Source organism: Mesoplodon bidens (genome assembly GCF_964165515.1).
Source record: "Mesoplodon bidens genome assembly, chromosome: 1".
Lineage (NCBI taxonomy): Eukaryota > Metazoa > Chordata > Mammalia > Artiodactyla > Ziphiidae > Mesoplodon > Mesoplodon bidens.
The window spans coordinates 148,272,495-148,293,605 of NC_138176.1; the positions used below are offsets into that span (position 1 = coordinate 148,272,495).

The window sequence follows — 21,111 nt, forward strand, 5'->3', positions numbered from 1 at the left end:
CAGAATTACTATCATCAAAAGGCAAGAAATAACAACTGTTGGCAAGGATGCGGAGAAACGGGAACCCTCATGCACTGTTGGTGGGATTGTAGATTGGTGCAGCCACTATGGAAAACAGTATGGAGGTTCCTCAAAAAAATTAGAACTGCCATATGATCCAGCAATTTCACTTCTAGGTATTTACCTGAAGAAAACAAAACACTAATTTGAAAAGATATACACACACCAATGTTCATTGTAGCGTTATTTTCAGTAGTCAAGATATGCAAGCAACCTAAGTGTCCATTGATAGATGAATGGATAAAGAAGATGTGGTATACATACAATAGAACTTTACTAAGTCATTCAAAGAAACAAAAGGGAATCTTGCCATTTGTGACATGGATGAATCTAGAGGATATTATGCTAAATGAAATGAATGAGTCAGAGAGACAAATACATATGATCTCATTGATATGTGAAATATAAATAACAAAACAAAACAAAATGAAAATAGAGTTACAGATACACAGAACAAATGGGTGGTTGCCAGAAAGGAGAGAGCGGGGTGGGGGCAGGGAGGGGAAGCAGGGGGAGCAAAATAGGTGAAGGAGATTAAGAGGCACAGCTCTCCAGTTATAAATAAGCCACAGGGATGTAATATACAGGATAAGGACTATGGTCAATAATATTGTAGTAACTTTGTATGGGAACAGATGGTTACTAGACTTGTGATCATTTTATAATGTATGTAAATGTCAAATCATTATGTAGTACACCTGAAACTAACATAATGTTGTATGTCAACTATATTTCAATTAAAAAAGAAAAAAAGAAAGAGAAGAGAAGAAATACCAGGACTGGGACTTGGAGTACTGCAATATTTTGAGCTCTGGTTGAGAAAGAGGAGCTGGCAAAGTAGACTGAGAAGGAGCACCCAGTGAAAGAAGAAAACCCTGTGAGTGTACTGTCTTGGAAGCCTGAAAAGAAAGTAAATCTCTAGAGGGTGGAGGGCTCAATGGTGTCAAATTCTACTGAGAAAAAGCATGGGATGGAGAATTGAACATTTTGACAGAAAGGATTCATGGTGAACTTGATAAAAGATGTTTTGTTGGAGTGATGATGATGGAAACCCAGCCAGAGTAGTTAAGGAAAGAAATGGGAGTACAGAAGGAGAGACAAAGTATAAGCAACTCTTTGGAGGGGGCTTACAATGAATGGGAACAGAGAAATGCAGTAGTGACTTGAGTGGGATAAGGGTCTAGGGAGAGAGGGAGAGGTTTTTACTGTTGTTTTAAGATGGAAGATAAGAGTATGAGCAGAGTAGTCAGGGGATACCCACAGAGCCCCCTCCACAGTGATATCCCACCTTTATTGGCCTGAGCACCAGTATCATGTCTGACAGGAAGACCCACTGAGATCTACATGTTTTTGCCAAGGCTCCCTCAAGCCTACCTTCCTACTCTCTCCCTGTACTCATGGCCTGGCTGTGATAATTGGCCTTAGAGACCATCTTGATTAATCCTATCATGTCCTATACCCCTGTTTGTATTGGCATCCATAAGTCCAAGACTCCCAGGCCATCACTCAGCCATTCCCCCTCAGCTGATTCAATCTCATACCCTTCCTCATGCCCCAAGACTCCTAAACTCAAGGGTCATGATCAGCAAAAGCTCCATATCTTCAACCTTTTCTCTGAACATTCCCTTCACCAAAACATGGCATCTCCTAAGGGCATTGACTCTCCTGTTGCCCTCTCAAGTGGGAGCTATTTTCTTTTCCAGACTATGTAACCAAAGAATGTAGACTGAACTTCTTCCCAGTTCCTTGTTTTGGCTGACAGGTTATCACTCTCTCCTCCCTAAAACTCACCAACTCTTTTGAAGCTCATGTTGTCAGAGTATTCCACTTGATAACCTATCTTTCATAGTCATTTGTAGACCTCTGGATTACTCCTCATTCCTTGAAGATTTTAGCACTGGACTTTCTGCTTGTCTTTTTGACACTCTTCCTATGGTGATTCCAATATCAATATCCAAGTAAACCACCCTTCCAATACTCAGTCCCATAATGTCTCCTCTAGTAATCTTGTTTTCCACACAACTAGAGCCATCCACTCCCATTGGCAAATCCTAGACCTATAATTTCTAACTTTATTGCTTGTATATTCCTAAGAGAACTTTGAAAAATGTCATACTATCTTAAATTTTTTTTTCCTTTTAGAAGTACAATGCAAAGCAATTTTGATGCTCTCCCTTAACATAGGTTCATATGTGTCCCTCCCACTTCAATAACCATACTGTTGATGGCATTTAATTCTTTTTTCTCTATCTGGCCAAAATACACACAGAGGCAGAAGGGGGTCTAAGCCTTGATTTGTAACTTTTCACCTAAACTTACTTGGTTCCATCTGTGAGCAAACCAAACAAAATCTCTTCTCCAGATTCAAAACTGTCTTCATTTATTTTAATACAATTGTTGGGTAAAGCCACTAGTAACAGCAAGATTATAATGGAAAAAATACAAGAGATTTTGTAAGACTTGCAGACAAAAATGGATAGTTTCAAAGGGTTAAGAAAACTACAATTCCAGCTGCTGTCCTTAGTGCCAGAATCAGTGTGATTAAACACCTTCGAAATTATGGAGAATGGCTCTGATTTTGGTCAATGCTTAGCACATTTTAAGTTGACATTTAATATGTTTTTATATATAAGTGGGTATAATTTTGTTAATAAAAATATTAAACATTATATATGATGAAAACTACAAGTGGAAAAAATATTTTAAGATTTGATATAACTAAGTTGAAATACTTTACTGAATAAATCCTGTCAATTTTATCCATGTCAATTTTATCCAGTATCTCTTGAAAATTTTCGTAGTCCTGCAAAACACTTAAATTGCTTTTAAAATAATCAAGGTTACAAATTTATATGGCACCTTGTGTTTGGAATTCAGAAAATGTCCAAAGTGTCCTGTTTCTAACTCTGAACTTCAGCCTTAAAATAAATATAAAATGAGGAAAAAGACTTTAATTTTTTTGGCACACGGGCCTGGCACTGCTGTGGCCTCTCCTGGCACTGCTGTGGCCTCTCCCGTTGCAGAGCACAGGCTCAGCGGCCATGGCTCACGGGCCTAGCCGCTCCATGGCATGTGGGACGTGGGATCTTCCCGGACTGGGGCACGAACCCGTATCCCCTGCATCGGCAGGCGGACTCTCAACCACTGCGCCACCAGGGAAGCCCAAGGAAAGAGATCTGAAGTGTCTTGGTTAATCACTATAAGAGACTTCCCCCAAATTAGAATTCACTTCATCCCTTTGTTTGGCACCCAGAATTTTACCCCGGATAATGAATCATAGTACGTTTTGTTTGAGTAAAAGGTAAGTCTTTCTTTTGTAAAATGGACTGTTCTTGGGCAGATCAATTTTGGGAAAGAATACCTGTGGAAGTTGAGCTAGAAATTCATTCCCTTAAATATATCTGTGCAAGGCAAAAATAACCTTTACTGTCAAGCCAAGATAGTGTCATCCTTGGTATGAGATGGGTGAGGGGTATAACTTTTATTCCCTGATCATCTCTTGAGTCTGTTCTTTGCTCTAAATCTCCATGACTACTACCCTGGACATGCTGCTTCTAATTCTTGATGAGTATAATTAGCTCTGAATTGCTCTCCCTACATTCATCCTTTTTATTCCTCTAACCACCCTCTTTGTTTCCTCTAGTTAATACCTATGTTTCCTTTAGGAGCTTAATTATCAAAACTTGAAGAAGCATCCCTGACCTACTATGTTAGATACTTCTATTGTGTATTCCCACAAGACTATGTGTCTCTCCTTAATAAAGTTATAATTTTACATGTAGCTGTGTGATTGATGTTCCCCATAGAGAGTAAAATTTACAAAGGCAGGGAATGTATCGTTCTTTTTCTTTTTTTTTAAAGCTTTTCCCTTTTTAAAAAATATTTATTTATTTATTTATTTATTTATGGCTGTGTTGGGTCTTCGTTGCTGCGCATGGGTTTTCTCTAGTTGTGGCGAGTGGGGGCTACTCTTCGTTGCGGTGCATGGGCTTCTCATTGTGGTGGCCTCTCTTGTTGTGGAGCACAGGCTCTATTCAGTAGTTGTGGCACGTGGGCTCAGTAGTTGTGGCTCGCGGGCCCTAGAGGGCAGGCTCAGTAGTTGTGGCTCATAGGCTTAGTTGCTCCACGGCATGTGGCATCTTCCTGGACCAGGGCTGGAACCTGTGTCCCCTGCATTGTCAGGCGGATTCTTAACCACTGTGCCACCAGGGAAGTCCCTGTAATTCTTTTTTTTTTTAATTTTTTATTGAAGTATAGTTGATTTACAATGTTGTGTTAGTTTCAGGTGTATAGCAAAGTGATTCAGTTATTCATATATATATATATAATTTTACAGATTCTTTTCCATTATAGGTTATTACAAGATCTTGAGTATAGTTCCCTATGTTATACAGTAGGTCCTTGTCGGTTATTTACATTATATACAGTTGTGTGTATATGTTAATCCCAAACTCCTAATTTATCCCTCCCTCCCCTTTCCCCTTTGGTAACCATAAGTTTGTTTTCTATGTCTGTGAGTCTACTTCTATTTTGTCAATAAGTTCATTTGTATCACTTTTGTTTTAAACTCCACATATAAGCAATATCATATATTTGTCTGATTTACTTCACTTGGCATGATAATCTGTAGGTCCATCTAGATGATGTAATTCTTAATCCAATGAGAGGAAATAAAAAGTCATGACTGTGCTTTCTTTCTTTAAATTTGACGTTTAAGATGACCTTGGAGTGGGGAAACAGGGACAGAACTACTCTCACTAAAAGTGGGAGACTCCATACGTTAATTTCACTTCCTCTTAGGCGGCATTTACATCTTGCATGCTCTCTGCTATATATCATGCACAGACATCTCAGATCCCGAATTTGGCAGGAGTATTTGGAAAATGTGGCAAGAGGGCTGTCCCACTTCTCTACCCAGGGATCAGAACGGGGATCACTAACTGGTCCAGTCATGACGGGACTCAGCATCCTTCTGACGTGAGGCGCCTCCTTCCCAGAAACGGTGGGTCGTTGGTAATCTGACTAAACCCTGGGCCGCGGGCCCGGAGGGTGCGGCGGACCCATGGGACCGGAAGGCGTGGGAGTGGAGTAAGCCGCTGGCCACGTCTAATCCACAGGGTCTAGGGGGCCGAAAGACGAGGCAGGCCCTCTAGGCTGCTGGGGAGACCGGAAAGGGGGCCTGGACCTTCCGGTCCCCCTGGGCCTCAGCCCCAGAGTATGGCTGACCTGGCGCGCACGCGGCACCACCTCAGCGCTGTGAGGCAGGATGGGGACACAGGGAGGGAAGCGGGGGCCAGACGGCAAGAGCGGGTTTTGGACTACCGGGAAAATAGAACCTGACCTAGGCGTAACAGGGAGCCTAGCCCTCGGTCCTTGGCCGACCTGCGGCGCACGCAGCCCTCCCCAGCGCCGCTCGCGGCAGGGGCGGGGCCGCTGAGCTGGCCTGAGCGGATTTGCCCAGGCTCGGCGGGGGGGTTGGGGTCTGCCCCTCCCAGCGACGACTAGTCACGCCCCCGTATCCACCGCCCCTGGGGCCCGCAGGAAATAGGGGCGGGCCCCGGCCTACAGTGGCGGGAGGGGGAGCAGGGATGCAGCGGAGGGAAAAGTCCGGGAGGGCTTGGCTGCGGGGGAATGAAGCCTCCGCCTTCTCGGGTGGAGACCTTTAAATACAGGCTCGGGCCCGGGACGCGGGGTGCGGCGCTTGGCAGCCCGAGAGGGGTGTGCGGTGAGGGGAGATCAGACGGAGCAGGGCGGGAGTGCTGAAGCTGCGGCTGCGCGGCCCAGAGCGAGGAGCTGTCCGAGCGGTCGGGTTTGGAGCAGTTACCGCTTTCTGCCTGGAAGTGGGTAAGCGCCTTTCCCGGGCTGGCTCCGCCACCCCGTGGGGATGCTCCCGGGTCCCGGCGGGATGTGGAAGGAGCCTGGCGGGGTGTGCGCGCTGCTTCCAGTCGCTCCCTGCGCTCGGTCCCAGTCTCCCAGTGTCACGACCCCCCGTCTCCTCTTTTGGGCTCTGGGCGGGAAGAGTCTTTTGGATCTGCTGCCCTGGAAGAGGGAGAGCTTGGGCTTTTAATTCAAGACTCGCGAGTCTTCCAACCGCTTCTCTTTCTGCTTTTCCCCACTTTCCGACTTAAATGAGATTTCCCTGGCGCCTCTGAAAGCCGAACGTCCACCAAAGGAAGTGGTCCTCTGGTCAGGGACCCCATTTTGGTCTCAGAATCATAGTCTTTTGTTTGTGTTTAGAATCTGCTCACATGGAGGGCTGCTGATTTCCTCACGTCGCTGGTCGCCCTTCTTAAGAAACTAAAGAGAAAACGAACCAGGGAGTCCTTCTGAAGGCGAAATCCTAAGACATTCATTCTGTCGTGACATCTGTATGGACTGTCCTGGAATCCATTGTTGGCCGCCACACTATATAATGGCTTTATTTCATATTAGGGAAGGCCTTTCTTGGGTGCTTCAGGAGATTGCGTTTGTGTGAGACCTTGAAAAATGATGCCTCTTTATATATAGGAAAATAATTGAGTAAGGTCGAGAATTTTGGTATATAGAAAAGAGGGATTCACTGGTAGGGAACTTTTCAGGGATATACAGAGGAGTAGCTGTTCACTGACTGCCTGCCCTCAAAGACACAGTGAGTCTTTGAGTTTCTTCAAATCCCCTATGAAATGGACAACAGTGGTCTGTTTCTTGGGGGATGCGGGGAGCGGAGGGTGGTTCTGGAAATGAAAGAGGTTACTGTCTGCTCTGATATGTGCTTGTTAGTGCCTAGCATCTAGTTTAAGGTAAGGGATAGACAACCCTGATTGAAAGGATCTCATTTCTTTGCCTATTGCTGTACTACTCCTCTCTCCAACATAAAACCTGTAACCAATAAACATACTCCATCTTCTCTCTTGCTGTTTCCACAGTTTTACATGATACTCTTTAGATATGAGGTTAACAGTCTTTCTCACTGATTAAATATTTTTCCCGGGTCAGGCATCTGTTAGTATTTAATTTTTGGAAATGTCTAAGATGATGTGTGAAGTTGATGTATCCAGCTATAACGTCCATTGCCTTAGATACTGGGTAATTATACAGAGTATACTGAAGAGTGGTGGAGGTGGAGGGATTATATTCAGTTTAGATTGTAATAGGAGCTTCGCTATTTGTTAGCCACATCTTTTAGGCTGAAATATTGATCTGAATTTGTAAAATTTTAGATGAAAAGTAGTTTTGGAATGGCCTGGTTTGCTGTGACTTTCCCAAAATACGGAGGTAAAAACTCATTTCAAACTGACTCATTCAGTAAGCAAACATTCTCATTTTCCTGACAGCACAGTAGAGGGTCAGAAGGTAAATAAAAGTAGAAATAGAAAATGGAATCAGAAGATATCTGTGTCAGGCAAAGTATATCACTAACACTGTATCAAGCTCCGTATTAAAGCTTATTGAAGATTTTGTTGAAACTTCCAAGTGGTAATTTATTTGGACTTGCACAGATTGTACATCTATCTTCTTCAGTAATTTTCCCATTGTCATCTGCGAGCCATACTTCATACTTCATATGAAAGAGCAACGCAGGGATACCCTAAAACACGTGCAGTTCTGTAATACAGACCCACTTGCCATCAATAATTTACCCCAGCTGCTGTCTGAAAGGCAAGCTGAATATGGCTTGGCAACCAAGGTAGATAAGAAGTAGCTCTGAGAAGACATGCTGAAGTTCTACCTAAAGAAGAAAGATTGATAGGATTGTGGACAATCTGCAAAAATACTCTGATCGAGCATCTGAGATAAAGATATTCAAATACCAGTCTTCATCTCAAAAAGATAGGCCCTTATTGAATTACTCATGCAATTAATATTTATTGAGAGCCTACTGTTCTAGGTGCTGAGGTGAACAGCAGCAGAGAAGTGTTAGCCTGGGAGTACCTTATAAAACTCTTGAGCCCAAGAGTTCATCATGGGCTCAACCCATGTTCTGGTTCAACCATGTTCTGGTTGAGACTGAGGGCATAGGCTGCCCTTATAACCTCTTGGCTATGGATTAAGTGGTAACACCACAAGATCCTCTGGTCCAAAAATCCTTTGAGATTTTGCTTTTTCGGTGTTCCAGATATACTGGTTTTGATTAGAGAGGCCACCTATCCAGTAAGGGGTTACTGTGAGTGGTAGTCCAGGTTCATCACAGTTCAGGACTTGATCTTCAGCCTTGCAGATCTGGAAGGTTGATTTTTTTTTTCTTCCTCCCACAAACCTAAGAGTTAATGAGGCTTTAGGTAACTTATGATTACTAAGCTCATAAGAGACTGATGGATACTCTAGAATGGAAACTTGCTATTACAGTAGGGAAACTTTATTCCAGTGTCTGGAATACTTATGTCTCAAATCCAGGCCATCCCTTTCTAGTATTATGATTCCTGGCAATCTGAACTCATAAGGCCTAGTGGAATCAGAACAAAGAATTTGGGGGGAATGTGCCATCCAAGCATTCGGAAAGCTTTTTTCTTGCCCCACCTCTGTGAAACCAGAACACTTCTGACTTCCAGATTCTGTGTCACTCTTTAGAAGCGCTGAAATAAACACTGTGTCATTCTTATTCATATTCTTTTTTTAAAAAATTAATTTATTTTTGGCTGCATTGGGTCTTTGTTGCTGTGCGTGGGCTTTCTCTAGTTGCGGTGAGCAGGGGCTACTCTTTCATTGTGGTGCGTGGGCTTCTCATTGCGGTGTCATCTCTTGTTGCAGAGCACGGGCTCTAGGCACGTGGGCTTCAGTAGTTGTGGCACGGGGGCTCAGTAGTTGTGGCTCACGGGCTCTAGAGCGCAGGCTCAGTAGTTGTGGCGCACGGGCTTAGTTGCTCCGTGGCATGTGGGATCTTCCTGGACTAGGGCTCAAACCCGTGTCTCCTGCGTTGGCTGGCAGATTCTTAACCACTGCACCACCAGGGAAGCCCATCATTCTTATTCTTTTTTTTTTTTCCTAAAGATTTTTTCCATCATTCTTATTCTTAATGCCCCTTTTCCAGGCTCCAAGCTGATCATTCCCTTTGCCCCCTCCCCACTTTTTTCTTCAGTGGAGTTTATTAGATTTTAGCTAATATATTAATGCCTTGGTTGTTATGGTTACTTTCAGCTGTGTTACCTTAAGTTATTAAATTATAGCCTCATGGATTTTTATGGTCATGCTTTCCTGAAAGGGGCATTCAAGACCCACTTCCAATTCATTTCCACCCTGAGACAATTTTTACCTCTCACTACTTCTTAACACCCACGTTTTTGTGCAACTAGGCAGATCTCACTTCTTTGGACTCATTTATTTCTTTTTTTTTTTAATTTATTTATTTTATTTTTGGCTGTGTTGGGTCCTCGTTGCTCTATGTGGGCTTTTCTCTAGTTGCGGCAAGCGGGGGCTACTCTTTGTTCTGGTGTGCAGGCTTCAGTAGTTGTGGCACGGGGGCTCAGTAGTTGTGGCTCACGGGCTCTAGAGCGCAGGCTCAGTAGTTGTGGCGCACGGGCTTAGTTGCTCCGTGGCATGTGGGATCTTCCCGGACCAGGGCTTGAACCCGCGTCCCCTGCATTGGCAGGCGGATTCTTAACCACTGCACCACCAGGGAAGCCTGGACTCATTTCTGTCTATAAGTCCTTATTTATGTCTTTCAAGTCCTTATTTATTTCCTTCCTGTCATCTGGAATGCCTTCCCCACTTATCTTTCCTTTTAAATCCTACTCATTCTTTAGGTCAAGCTTAGATTTTACATTTGCCTTGATATAGGTACTTTCTTATTTCGATTTTTCCCCCCCCTGGACTTTAACCCTCATTTTGTCGTTTAATTGATTATACTGCCTTGTGTAATTTAACCATGTTACCTGGATGCAACTAACTCCATTTTATCTTTTTTTTTTTTTTCCCATGGAAGGATATATATTTTTTTAATTAGTTTCTGCTTTATAACAAAGTGAATCAGTCATACATATACATCTGTTCCCACATCCCTTCCCTCATGCATCTCCCTCCCTCCCACCCTCCCCATCCCACCCCTCCAGGCGGTCACAAAGCACCGAGCTGATCTCCCTGTGCTCTGCGGCTGCTTCCCACTATCTATCTACCTTACCTTTGGTAGTGTATATATGTCCATGCCTCTCTTTCGCCTTGTCACAGCCCACCCTTCCCCCTCCCCATATCCTCAAGTCCATTCTCAAGTAGGTCTGCGTCTTCATTCCCGTTTTGCCCCTAGGTTCTTCATGACATTTTTTTTTTTAATTCCGTATATATGTGTTAACATACGGTATTTGTCTTTCTCTTTCTGACTAACTTCACTCTGTATGACAGACTCTAGGTCTATCCACCTCATTACAAATAGCTCAGTTTCGTTTCTTTTTATGGCTGAGTAATATTCCATTGTATATATGTGCCACATCTTCTTTATCCATTCATCCGATGATGGACACTTAGGTTGTTTCCAGCTCCGGGCTATTGTGAATAGAGCTGCAATGAACATTTTGGTACATGTCTCTTTTTGTTTTTTTTTTTTTTTCCATTTTTTTTTTAAGTTTATTTATTTATTTTTTTAATTAGTTTCTGCTTTATAACAAAGTGAATCAGTCATACATATACATCTGTTCCCACATCCCTTCCCTCATGCATCTCCCTCCCTCCCACCCTCCCCATCCCACCCCTCCAGGCGGTCACAAAGCACCGAGCTGATCTCCCTGTGCTCTGCGGCTGCTTCCCACTATCTATCTACCTTACCTTTGGTAGTGTATATATGTCCATGCCTCTCTTTCGCCTTGTCACAGCCCACCCTTCCCCCTCCCCATATCCTCAAGTCCATTCTCAAGTAGGTCTGCGTCTTCATTCCCGTTTTGCCCCTAGGTTCTTCATGACATTTTTTTTTTAAAATTCCGTATATATGTGTTAGCATACGGTATTTGTCTTTCTCTTTCTGACTAACTTCACTCTGTATGACAGACTCTAGGTCTATCCACCTCATTACAAATAGCTCAGTTTCGTTTCTTTTTATGGCTGAGTAATATTCCATTGTATATATGTGCCACATCTTCTTTATCCATTCATCCGATGATGGACACTTAGGTTGTTTCCAGCTCCGGGCTATTGTGAATAGAGCTGCAATGAACATTTTGGTACATGTCTCTTTTTGAATTATGGTTTTCTCAGGGTATATGCCCAGTAGTGGGATTGCTGGGTCATATGGTAGTTCTATTTGTAGTTTTTTAAGGAACCTCCATACCGTTCTCCATAGTGGCTGTACCAATTCACATTCCCACCAGCAGTGCAAGAGTGTTCCCTTTTCTCCACACCCTCTCCAGCATTTATTGTTTCTAGATTTCTTGATGATGGCCATTCTGACTGGTGTGAGATGATATCTCATTGTAGTTTTGATTTGCATTTCTCTAATGATTAATGATGTTGAGCATTCTTTCATGTGTTTGTTGGCAGTCTGTATATCTTCTGTGGAGAAATGCCTATTTAAGTCTTCTGCCCATTTTTGGATTGGGTTGTTTGTTTTTTTGCTATTGAGCTGCATGAGCTGTTTATAAATTTTGGAGATTAATCCTTTGTCAGTTGCTTCATTTGCAAATATTTTCTCCCATTCTGAGGGTTGTCTTTTGGTCTTCTTTATGGTTTCCTTTGCTGTGCAAAAGCTTTGAAGTTTCATTAGGTCCCATTTGTTTATCTTTGTTTTTATTTCCATTTCTCTAGGAGGTGGGTCCAAAAGGATCTTGCTGTGATTTATGTCATAGAGTGTTCTACCTATGTTTTCCTCTAAGAGTTTGATAGTTTCTGGCCTTACATTTAAGTCTTTAATCCATTTTGAGCTTATTTTTGTGTATGGTGCTAGGGAATGATCTAATCTCAAACTTTTACATGTCCCTGTCCAGTTTTCCCAGCACCACTTATTGAAGAGGCTGTCCTTTCTCCACTGTACATTCCTGCCTCCTTTATCAAAGATAAGTTGGCCATATGTGCGTGGGTTTATCTCTGGGCTTTCTATCCTGATCCACTGATCTATCTTTCTGTTTTTATGCCAGTACCAGACTGTCTTAATTACTGTAGCTTTGTAGTATAGTCTGAAGTCAGGGAGCCTGATTCCTCCAGCTCCGTTTTTCGTTCTCAAGATTGCTTTAGCTATTCGGGGCCTTTTGTTTTTCCAAACAAATTTTGAAATTTTTTGTTCTAGTTCTGTGAAAAATGCCATTGGTAGTTTGATAGGGATTGCATTGAATCTGTAGATTGCTTTGGGTAGTAGAGTCATTTTCACAATATTGATTCTTCCAATCCAGGAGCATGGTATATCTCTCCATCTATTTGTATCATCTTTAATTTCTTTCATCAGTGTCTTATAATTTTCTGCATACAGGTCTTTTGTCTCCTTAGGTAGGTTTATTCCTAGATATTTTATTCTTTTTGTTGCGATGGTAAATGGGAGTGTTTTCTTGATTTCATTTTCAGATTTTTCATCATTAGTGTACAGGAATGCCAGAGATTTCTGTACATTAATTTTATATCCTGCTACTTTACCAAATTCATTGATTAGCTCTAGTAGTTTTTCGGTAGCATCTTTAGGATTCTCTATGTATAGTATCATGTCATCTGCAAACAGTGACAGCTTTACTTCTTCTTTTCCAATTTGGATTCCTTTTATTTCCTTTTCTTCTCTGATTGCTGTGGCTAAAACTTCCAAAACTATGTTGAATAAGAGTGGTGAGAGTGGGCAGCCTTGTCTTGTTCCTGATCTTAGTGGAAATGGTTTCAGTTTTTCACCATTGAGGACAATGTTGGCTGTGGGTTTGTCATATATGGCCTTTATTATGTTGAGGAAAGATCCCTCTATACCTACTTTCTGCAGGGTTTTTATCATAAATGGGTGTTGAATTTTGTCGAAAGCTTTCTCTGCATCTATTGAGATGATCATATGGTTTTTCTCCTTCAACTTGTTAATATGGTGTATTACATTGATTGATTTGCGTATATTGAAGAATCCTTGCATTCCTGGGATAAACCCCACTTGATCATGGTGTATGATCCTTTTAATGTGCTGTTGGATTCTGTTTGCTAGTATTTTGTTGAGGATTTTTGCATCTATGTTCATCAGTGATATTGGCCTGTAGTTTTCTTTCTTTGTGACATCCTTGCCTGGTTTTGGTATCAAGGTGATGTCGGCCTCGTAGAATGAGTTTGGGAGTGTTCCTCCCTCTGCTATATTTTGGAAGAGTTTGAGAAGGATAGGTGTTAGCTCTTCTCTAAATGTTTGATAGAATTCACCTGTGAAGCCATCTGGTCCTGGGCTTTTGTTTGATGGAAGATTTTTAATCACAGTTTCAATTTCAGTGCTTGTGATTGGTCTATTCATATTTTCTATTTCTTCCTGAGTCAGTCTTGGCAGGTTGTGCATTTCTAAGAATGTGTCCATTTCTTCCAGGTTGTCCATTTTATTGGAATAGAGTTGCTTATAGTAATCTCTCATGATCTTTTGTATTTCTGCAGTGTCAGTTGTTACTTCTCCTTTTTCATTTCTAATTCTATTGATTTGAGTCTTCTCCCTTTTTTTCTTGATGAGTCTGGCTAATGGTTTGTCAATTTTGTTTATCTTCTCAAAGAACCAGCTTTTAGTTTGGTTGATCTTTGCTATCGTTTTCTTCCTTTCTTTTTCATTTATTTCTGATCTGATCTTTACGATTTCTTTCCTTCTGCTAGCTTTGGGGTTTTTTTGTTCTTCTTTCTCTAATTGCTTTAGGTGCAGGGTCAGGTTGTTTACTCGAAATGCTTCCTGTTTCTTAAGGTGGGATTGTATTGCTATAAACTTCCCCCTTAGAACTGCTTTTGCTGCGTCCCATAGGTTTTGGGTCGTCGTGTCTCCATTGTCATTTGTTTCTAGGTATTTTTTAATTTCCTCTTTGATTTCTTCAGTGATCACTTCGTTATTGAGTAGTGTATTGTTTAGCCTCCATGTGTTTGTATTTTTTACACATCTTTTCCTGTAATTGATGTCTAGTCTCATAGCATTGTGGTCGGAGAAGATACTTGATACAATTTCAATTTTCTTAAATTTACCGAGGCTTGATTTGTGACCCAAGATATGATCTATCCTGGAGAATGTTCCATGAGCACTTGAGAAAAATGTGTATTCTGTTGTTTTTGGATGGAATGTCCTATAAATATCAACTAAGTCCATCTCGTTTAATGTATCATTTAAAGCTTGTGTTTCCTTATTTATTTTCATTTTGGATGATCTGTCCATTGGTGAAAGTGGGGTGTTAAAGTCCCCTACTATGATTGTGTTACTGTCGATTTCCCCTTTTATGGCTGTTAGTATTTGCCTTATGTATTGAGGTGCTCCTATGTTGGGTGCATAAATATTTACAATTGTTATATCTTCTTCTTGGATCGATCCCTTTATCGTTATGTAGTGTCCTTCCTTGTCTCTTCTAATAGTCTTTATTTTAAAGTCTATTTTGTCTGATATAAGAATTGCTACTCCAGCTTTCTTTTGATTTCCATTTGCATGGAATATCTTTTTCCATCCCTTTACTTTCAATCTGTATGTGTCTCTAGGTCTGAAGTGGGTCTCTTGTAGACAGCATATAAATGGGTCTTGTTTTTGTATCCATTCAGCCACTCTGTGTCTTTTGGTGGGAGCATTTAGTCCATTTACATTTAAGGTAATTATTGATATGTATGTTCCTATTCCCATTTCCTTAATTGCTTTGGGTTCGTTATTGTAGGTATATTCCTTCTGTTGTGTTTCTTGCCTAGAGAAGTTCCTTTAGCATTTGTTGTAAAGCTGGTTTGGTGGTGCTGAACTCTCTCAGCTTTTGCTTGTCTGTAAAGGTTTTAATTTCTCCATCAAATCTGAATGAGATCCTTGCTGGGTAGAGTAATCTTGGTTGCAGGTTTCTCTCCTTCATCACTTTAATTATGTCCTGCCACTCCCTTCTGGCTTGTAGGGTTTCTGCTGAGAGATCAGCTGTTAACCTGATGGGGATTCCCTTGTGTGTTATTTGTTGTTTTTGCCTTGCTGCTTTTAATATGATTTCTTTGTGTTTAATTTTTGACAGTTTGATTAATAAGTGTCTTGGCGTATTTCTCCTTGGATTTATTCTGTATGGGACTCTCTGTGCCTCCTGGACTTGATTAACTATTTCCTTTCCCATATTGGGGAAGTTTTCAACTATAATCTCTTCAAATATTTTCTCAGTCCCTTTCTTTTTCTCTTCTTCTTCTGGAACCCCTATAATTCGAATGTTGGTGCGTTTAATGTTGTCCCAGAGGTCTCTGAGACTGTCCTCTGTTCTTTTCATTCTTTTTTCTTTATTTTGCTCTGCATCAGTTATTTCCACTATTTTATCTTCCACCTCACTTATCCGTTCTTCTGCCTCAGTTATTCTGCTATTGATCCCATCTAGAGTATTTTTCATTTCATTTATTGTGTTTTTAATCGATGCTTGATTCATCTTTAGTTCTTCTAGGTCCTTGTTAACTGTTTCTTGCATTTTGTCTATTCTATTTCCAAGATTATGGATCTTGGAAATAGAATCTTGGATCAGCTTTACTATCATTATTCTGAATTCTTTTTCAGGTAGACTGCCTATTACCTCTTCATTTGTTAGGTCTGGTAGGTGTTTATCTTGCTCCTTCACCTGCTGTGTGTTTTTCTGCCTTCTCATTTTGCTTATGTTACTGTGTTTGGGGTCTCCTTTTTGCCGGCTGCAGATTCGTAGTTCCCGTTGTTTTTGGTGTCTGACCCCAGTGGCTAAGGTTGTTTCAGTAGGTTGTGTAGGCTTCCTGGTGGGGGGGACTAATTCCTGTGCTCTGGTGGTTGAGGCTCGATCTTGTCTTTCTGGTGGACAGGTCCACGTCTGGTGGTGTGTTTTGGGGTGCCTATGGCCTTATTATGTTTTTAGGTAGCCTCTCTGCTAATGGGTGGGGTTGTGTTCCTGCCTTGCTAGTTGCTTGGCATAGGGTGACCCGCACTGTAGCTTGCTGGTCGTTGACTGAAGCTGGGTGCTGGTGTTGGGATGGAGATCTCTGGGAGATTTTCGCTGCTTGATATTATGTGGAGCTGGGAGGTCTCTTGTGGACCCGTGTCCTGAAGTTGGCTCTCCCACTTCAGAGGCACAGCACTGGCTCCTGGCTGCAGCACCAAGAGCCTTTCATCCACCCGGCTCAGAATAACAGGGAGAAAAAGTAGAAAGAAAGAATTAGTAGAAGAAAGAAAGAGAGAGGGAAAGAAAGGAAGAAGGGAAGAAAGGAAGGAAGGAAGGAAGAAAGAAAGGAGGGAGGGAGGGAGGAAGGATGGAAAGAAAGGAGGGAGGGAGGGAGGAAGGAAAGGAAGAAAGACAGGAGGGAGGGAGGAAGAAAAGAAAAAGAAAGTGGAAAGAAGAAGGGTGAGAGGGAGGAAAGAAAAAGAAAGAAGGAAAGGAGGAGCGGAGGGAGGGAGGGAGGAAGGGAGAGTAGGAAAAAAAGAAAGAGCAGGTAAAGTAAAATAGAATAAAGTATGAAATATAGTAGCGTTATTAAAATTAGAAAGTAATTATTGAAAAAAAAAAACCCGGACCGATAGAACCCTGGGACATATGGTGGAAGCAAAGCTATACAGAGAGAATCTTACACAGAAGATTACACATACACATTCACAAAAAGAGAGCAGGGGGAAAAATCAAAAATCTTGCTCTCCAAGTCCACCTCCTCAATTTGGGATAATTCGTTGTAAAAAGAGGAAAAGGGCGAGAAGTCTGAAATCTTTCTCTCTAAGTCCACCTCCTTAATTTGGAATAATTCGTTGTAAAAAGATGAAAAGGGGGGAAAGTCTTAAATCTTGTCCTCAAAGTCCACTTCCTCAATTTGGGATGATTCGCTGTCCATTCATGCACTCCACAGACGCAGGGCACATCAAATGGACCGTGGAGCTTTAATCCGCTGCCTCCGAGGCTGCACAGAGAGATTTCCCTGTCTCTGCTCTCACAGCTCCCGGGTCTCAGCCTTGGACCCGGCCCCGCCTCTGCGCGTAGGTCGCCGGAGGGCGTCCGTTCTTCGCTCAGACAGGACGGGTTTAAAGGAGCCGCTGATTCGGGGGCTCTGGCTCACTCAGGCAGAGGGGAGGGAGGGGCGCGCAGTGTGGGGCGGGCCTGTGGCGGCAGAGGCCGGCGTGACGTTGCAGCAGCCCGTGGCGCTCCGTGCGCTTTCCCGGGAAAGCCGTCCCCGGGTCCCGGGACCCCGGCAGTGGCGGGGTGCACAGGCCCCCCGGAAGGCGGGGCGGACAGTGACCCGCGCTCGCACACAGGCCCCGCGGCGGCGGCGGCGGCCCACGCCCGTCTCCGAGGTCCGCGCCTTACCCGCGGCTCGTGCCTGTCTCCGGCGCTTCCCCAAGCAGCCCTCTTAATGCCCTCTCCTCGCGCACCAGGAAACAAAAGGGAAAAAAGTCTCTTGCCTCTTCAGCAGCTCCAGACCCTTTCCCCGGACTCCCTCCGGGCTAGCCGTGGTGCACTAACCCCTTCAGGCTCTCTTCCTGCCGCCAGCCCCAGTCCTCTCCCTGCGCTCCGACTGCCATTTTATCTTTTAAGTCAGTTTATTTGTTTGTTTTTTGTTTTTTTTGCGGTACGCCGGCCTCTCACTGTTGTGGCCTCTCCCATTGTGGAGCACAGGCTCCGGATGCGCAGGCTCAGCGGCCATGGCTCACGGGCCCAGCCGCTCTGCGGCATGTAGGATCTTCCCGAACCAGGGCACGAACCCGTGTTCCCGGCATCGGCAGGCGGACTCTCAACCACTGCGCCACCAGGGAAGCCCCTAAGTCAGTTTAAAAGTCACCTTCTCAGAGAGTCCTTCTTTAACTACCCTAACTAAAATAGTCCTTTCCCCATATACAATCTTTCTCTTTTAGCTACATGTTTATTTCCTTTATGTGGAATTTACCACAACTGCCATAATTTTGTTTGTGTGCTTTCCTACTAGAATATAACTATGTAAAGGTAGGAGCTGTATCTGTCATGTTCACTATTGTATCTATAGTACATAGAACAATAGTGGCTGTTACATAGTGGGGTCTTTAATAAACATTTTTCAATTGAATTATTTGCTGAATAAATTGTTAAGTACTGGAGTGTCAGGACCTATGTTATTCTATGGCCAAATTCTCTGCTGTGCCCACACAGTAAATCCTTAAATTGGGAATATTAATTTTTCATGAATGAGAGGAAGGGAATAAGCCTGAAGCCATTTGAAGCAATTTTTCTGAAACCAGATGCCAAGACTTTTCTGGTGTAGAGGTGGGGACAGCAGCAGTGAATGCTGGAGACACATCTTTGGTAAGCCTGCTCCAGGCCAGCTGTCCCTCCCACAGGTGGGAGCTTTTCAGAACATCCAGCTCAGTCTTAGCCACTTAGCAATCCCAGTGCAGTCTATCTCCCCATGCATTCTCCTCATGTATAGGGCCCTTGAGGCCTGGAGAGTGTGAAGGGCAGAACTGAAAAGCAGAAGGGTGAAGAAAGATATATGGTTGCTAAACGTAAATTTTTCTAGGCTCAGTGTTTTTGCTAAGGTGAATCTTGGAATACTAATAAAGAGGTTGTTTGTAGAAGCAAAGTAGAGGGTAGCAAAGTAGATGTGGATAGAGTAGTGTGTGGCTTCTGAGTGTTTACCTTGTTATAGAGATTTAATGAATTTTTTTTTTCTTTTTTTTTTTTTTGGCCGCACAGCCTGGCTTGTGGGATCTTAGTTCCTTGACCAGGTATCAAACCCGGGCCCATGGCAGTGAAAGCGCTGAGTCTTAACCACTGGGCCGCCAGGGAATTCCCCAGATTTAATGTTTGAATCATATGAATTATTACCTATTCAAAATAAAAATACATTTAAAATATTTCTTTGTATGTATATTGCTAAGAATATTTCTTTCTTTTGGGGAATCATTAGATTCCAAATTCTGTTCATATTTACTGGTTTACTAAAATTCCATTTCTTTTAGGTTATTAAAAAGTCATTAGAGGGGGGGGCTTCCCTGGTGGCGCAGTGGTTGAGAGTCCGCCTGCCGATGCAGGGGACACAGGTTCGTGCCCCAGTCTGGGAAGATCCCACATGCCGCGGAGCGGCTGGGCCCCTGAGCCATGGCCGCTGAGCCTGTGCGTCTGGAGCCTGTGCGTCTGGAGCCTGTGCTCCGCAATGGGAGAGGCCACAACAGTGAGAGTCCCGCTTACTGCAAAAAAAAAAAAAAAAGTCATTAGAGGGAATTCCCTGGCAATCCAGTGATTAAGACTCCGCTATTCCACTGCCAGTGAGGGTGGGGTGGGGTGGGGTGGGGTGGGGTGGGGTGGGGTGGGGTGGGGTGGGGTGGGGGTGGGGTGGGGGTGGGGTGGGGGTGGGGGTGGGGGGCTATTTTTCGACTCCTGATCTCCATCCCTGGTCATGGACCTAGGATCCCACAAGCCATGCAGCCAAAAAAAAAAAAGTCATTAGAGATCAGACTCTATGAGTTGATATCTGCTAATCATAACTACTAAAGATCAATTTATAAGCCAGATTACTTGCTTATTAATACAGACCAGGATACTTGTTTGGGTTGTCAGCTCATTCTCTTCCAGTTGGGAAGTCTACCCAGAGAACCAACGAAGATTAGAGCATTGTTTGATTAATACAGATTCAGACCAAAGGGAATTGGATCATCTTAATTATGTGCTTTGTGTATCTTTTTTCATAATAGAGATATACTTGCCAGGCATTGTAATTAGATCAGCCTTCCAGAGTACCTTCTCTGATCCATGCAGGAATATACTAACAAATGCTTAAACTCTCTAGGACAAAAATTCTAAGAATCTTATCAGTTTGACCGTTCTCGTTCTCATTACTGAATAAACTGAAATTCTTACATATAACTCAGTCCCTTGTCATTTTGATTTGAGTGAATCAATTCACTGGTTTTTGAAAAACCCATCAAAATCTGTGTAACAGCTTTGCTAACTACAGAAATTATTTTCTTTTAACCATCTCCTGGTTTCTGATTAAAGTTGAAATAGAGTTTAAGATCATTGTCTAGTACCTAAAAATGAATTGCTGAAACCAAATTGTGCAGGGAATATAATCTCAGAGGCCAATTCTGGATTTAGGAACTAATCTTAATATCTGTCATTTTAGTCTAAACCTGTTGTAAAGCTGACCTTTGTACACCAGCATTTAGTTAAGCAAGAATTGCACTGGTGTGTTCACCCTTGAATTTTCCCTCAGCAATCAAAGTTACCCTAGAGTGTTAGAAGATTAAGTATGGTTTTATTTTGCTTCTTGACTTTCTATATTAGGTCATTATAATCTTTGTGACACTTCTTTAGTAATATCAGTAGCTATAATTTTTTCCCTATTTCATGCTGGTACAGCTGAGAACAGGCTAGGTCATCCAACTGGAATGTTATTTTTTTATTATCATTGTTTTCATAATTCTTAATGAGTGTGAATGTAGGAAATCTTTCCAGTATCTGTCACCTTGACAGTTTTTATAAAGGGTGATGAATGTGCAGTGTGACTTCTTTAAATTTTCTGTTCTCAATAGTTGGATGGTCTTACTGTTTCCCTTCTAGTACAATCATGTTTGAAATTAAGAAGATCTGCTGCATCGGTGCAGGCTATGTTGGAGGACCCACATGTAGTGTCATTGCTCATATGTGCCCTGAAATCAGGGTAACGGTTGTTGATGTCAATGAATCAAGAATCAATGCATGGAACTCTCCTACACTTCCTATTTATGAGGTAAACCATATTAAACAATGCTTTGTTCTTATGCTCTTTGTTTTCTTACTCTTTTTGCTAAGTAATTTACTTTTAATATAAAATTCTATGACTTCAACTGATAAGAAATTAAATGAAAAAACATAAATACACAATGTTATGGACATTACAATTATAATTATGTCAAATATGCTCAGGGAAAATGCCTAGGAAAAAGTATATTGAATATTAATAATGGTTATATTAGTGGAGTGAGATTATGGGTAATTTTCTTATCTTCTCTATTTTCTAATTTTGTTTGTTAGTATGGTTACCATATGGTAATAGTACAATTAAAAAGTG

The 21,111-nt window shown here is 42.3% G+C and overlaps 1 protein-coding gene across 2 annotated transcripts in view; it reads left to right on the forward strand.

Annotated features, from left to right (window-relative positions):
• The first annotated feature begins 5,643 nt into the window (after positions 1-5,643).
• The window catches only part of UGDH (UDP-glucose 6-dehydrogenase), a 38,078-nt gene continuing 22,610 nt past the window's right edge, over positions 5,644-21,111 (forward strand). The window contains exons 1-2 of one of the 2 annotated variants that reach the window (XM_081248430.1): positions 5,644-5,904; positions 20,622-20,790. In XM_081248430.1, the coding sequence (XP_081104556.1) occupies positions 20,629-20,790 (162 nt within the window). In that variant the 5' untranslated portion in view covers positions 5,644-5,904; positions 20,622-20,628. The remainder of the gene's footprint in view (positions 5,905-20,621; positions 20,791-21,111) is intronic. The other variant, XM_081248431.1, reaches the window with a different exon arrangement.